Source organism: Populus euphratica, unplaced genomic scaffold, assembly GCF_000495115.2.
Source record: "Populus euphratica unplaced genomic scaffold, PopEup_1.0 scaffold103.1, whole genome shotgun sequence".
Classification (NCBI taxonomy): domain Eukaryota; kingdom Viridiplantae; phylum Streptophyta; class Magnoliopsida; order Malpighiales; family Salicaceae; genus Populus; species Populus euphratica.
In genome coordinates, this window is record NW_011499891.1 from 489,970 (window position 1) to 492,624 (window position 2,655).

Genomic DNA, 2,655 nt, shown 5'->3' on the forward strand with positions numbered 1-2,655 from the left:
GAAGAAAATGAATATACAAATAGACTAATCACAAATCCAGCAAAGAATATTGGGTCTCTCACGTCCTTGTAATAAGACTTGTATATAACACATTTCTAAAAAGTCAACGATAAAGTTAATTTAATCATCAAAACTCTAAATTAAATGAGTTTTCTATGATGTGAGTCAATCCCTTGCTAGCATCAATATTAATTAATACTACCTTAAAATACATAAAGCAAGTTTTTTTGGAGTTTTAAGTAATTTATGTGTCTGTTAATTTATTTTTTAATTAAAAATATTTTAAAATAATATTTTTTTTATTTATTTTTAATATTAATATAACAAAATTATTAAAAAATAATTGAAAAACATCAATTTAATGTTTTTTTAAATAAAAAACACTTTAAAAAACTAAAGATAACACAATACCACACAAATTGTATATATTTGCATATATAATTGGTGCATTAAATAATTTGTTACAAACTTATTTGAATTTAAATTTAATAACCTGATTGTCATGTTTATTTTTCTTATACTTGCTTAATCTAATATTTCAACTCCCTCACACTAAAAAATAAATAAATAAATAATCACACTTCCCTTCTCCTACTATAGACTTTTAGGGGAAAAAATATTTGTTATAATTAGCTGAAATTAATTATTTTTATTAAAATAATAGTATTTTTTTAATTTTGTTTGGTTAATAAAACTGTGTTTAAAATGGATTAATCAAATTACTAAAAATGAATTTAACCAGCTAAATGACTTGCTTAACTCAACTAGAAATTTGATATGAATTAGAACATGAATCCTTAAATCCTTAATTTTATATTTGTGTCAAATAAGGTTAGGTTTAATAGCTATTTATAAAATTCTTTTTTATTTTTTTCGAATATACAATTTATATTTCAAAATCCAGTTTGATCCTACGAGGCGAGTACTGCCTCCAAATAATAAATTTCTAAATTGAGAGAAGCCATCCATTTTGACTCAACCATCAGAACATTCATTACCTTGAAAGTACTTACATGGTGCACATGTTTTGAGTTTTGACTTCTATTCTCTTCGATCAAATTTGTCTTTCGATTTTTTTTTTCTTGATCTAAAATTATTATCAATATCAAACCTTGCTCAGTGGTCAATCGTTTTGTTTTTTGTTGTCCAGCCACCGAAAGAATTGCCCGGAACTGGGGGCATTCACACCACCTTTCACTTCATTTTTCTTATCCCTTTGTCTCTCAATCTACCGTTGATCCTCCATCATGGACCCCTACCAGTATCCCACCACCGGCAAACCGCCACAACGGCCGCCGCCACCATCTCCAAAAAAAGAAATTCAAATCCAAGGCCCTAGACCTTCAGCGCTAAGACTCCACCAGGGCTCTCACAAAATCAAGAAGCCACCCCTCCCTCCTCAAAGACAACCTGTGATCATCTATGCAGTCTCTCCAAAGATCATCCACGCGGAGGAATCCAACTTCATGGCCGTCGTCCAACGGTTAACAGGTCTCTCCTCCGATGATTTCTCCCACGACGGGTCTGTTTCTCCTGCTGCAAGACTTGCTGCCACTGAGAAAGCAAGTCCAAGAGAATTAACAAGACCAAGTACCATTAATGATAGTAGTAATGATGATCTCATGGAGATAATTGAAGAACTGGATTTTGGTCAATTTCCAGGGATCTTGTCACCGGCACCAGCAATGTTACCGCCGGTACCAACTGGGTTCTTCTCACCCGTGTCAACGGATGCAAATATTTCACAATCTTTCTGGAATGATAATTATAGCATGAGTCCATTATTTACGGCCAGCCCTTCAGGTTTCTTTTCGGGTTCTGGGATAGTTTCTCCTCTACATTCACCAGATATTTTTAGCAGCCTGTTCATGGATCTCTAGACAAGATAAGGAAAGGATTGTGAAGATTTTAGGGTTTAGTTTTGGATTGGTTCTTGTTTTGACCAAGACAAGAAGGGGTGGTTGGATTCTTGCATTGACTTTTATTTAGAAGAAGATTCAAGATCAATAAGGTTTGGAAAAATTGTTGTACATTTTGTTAGGTTTAAGGCTTTCGTGATTAATTGCAACTTGTACATATGCAATTAGCAAATATTTATGTCTACCTACTTGTATATTTTTACTCTTTTTTTATTATTGTTGGAGTTTTTCTTGGTTTTATGTGGAAATGGTTGTTGTCTATTTAATGGTATTTATAGCTTCCATGGCTGGTGGGTCAAGTATAAGGACACTTTAGGTCCACACTTCCTTGCTTAATTGCTCTTTTATGGTGGGTTGCTCATGCCTGAGGTGTTGCTTTGATCATCATGAATTCATGGTTTCTCTTGAAAGAGAGTTTTCTACAGATTTAGTTTATGTTGATCGAAAGAAGTTTAATTGGTTGGAGAAAATATAGTCCATTGGTGTCATTGATTGATGTAAATGACTAGCCTTGTCTACAGCACATGTATCATAGCCTTATTATCGGTTTCTGCTTTTGAAAGTATTTTAAAAAGAAAATATTAAAAGTAATTTTTTTATTTTTTTATAATTTTATAATTTTAATGTAATAACATTCAAAAAAACTAATTCAAAGTATTTTTACATGAAAATTACATTTGAAAAGTACTTTGCACGAAAATATCAAACATATCTAAAGAGATATTTGAGATTATGA

At 31.8% G+C, this 2,655-nt stretch overlaps 1 protein-coding gene across 1 annotated transcript; it reads left to right on the forward strand.

The window, feature by feature from the left end:
- The first annotated feature begins 963 nt into the window (after positions 1 to 963).
- Positions 964 to 2,355, forward strand: LOC105131197 (protein MKS1-like). Its single transcript, XM_011034051.1, has one exon. The coding sequence runs from the start codon at positions 1,248 to 1,250 to the stop codon at positions 1,878 to 1,880; it is 633 nt and encodes a 210-aa protein (XP_011032353.1). The 5' UTR covers positions 964 to 1,247; the 3' UTR covers positions 1,881 to 2,355.
- Positions 2,356 to 2,655: the final 300 nt, after the last annotated feature.

Excerpts from the sequence above, each read along its gene's own strand:
- LOC105131197 (XM_011034051.1), top strand. The coding sequence starts at position 1,248 with ATGGACCCCTACCAGTATCCCACCACCGGCAAACCGCCACAACGGCCG.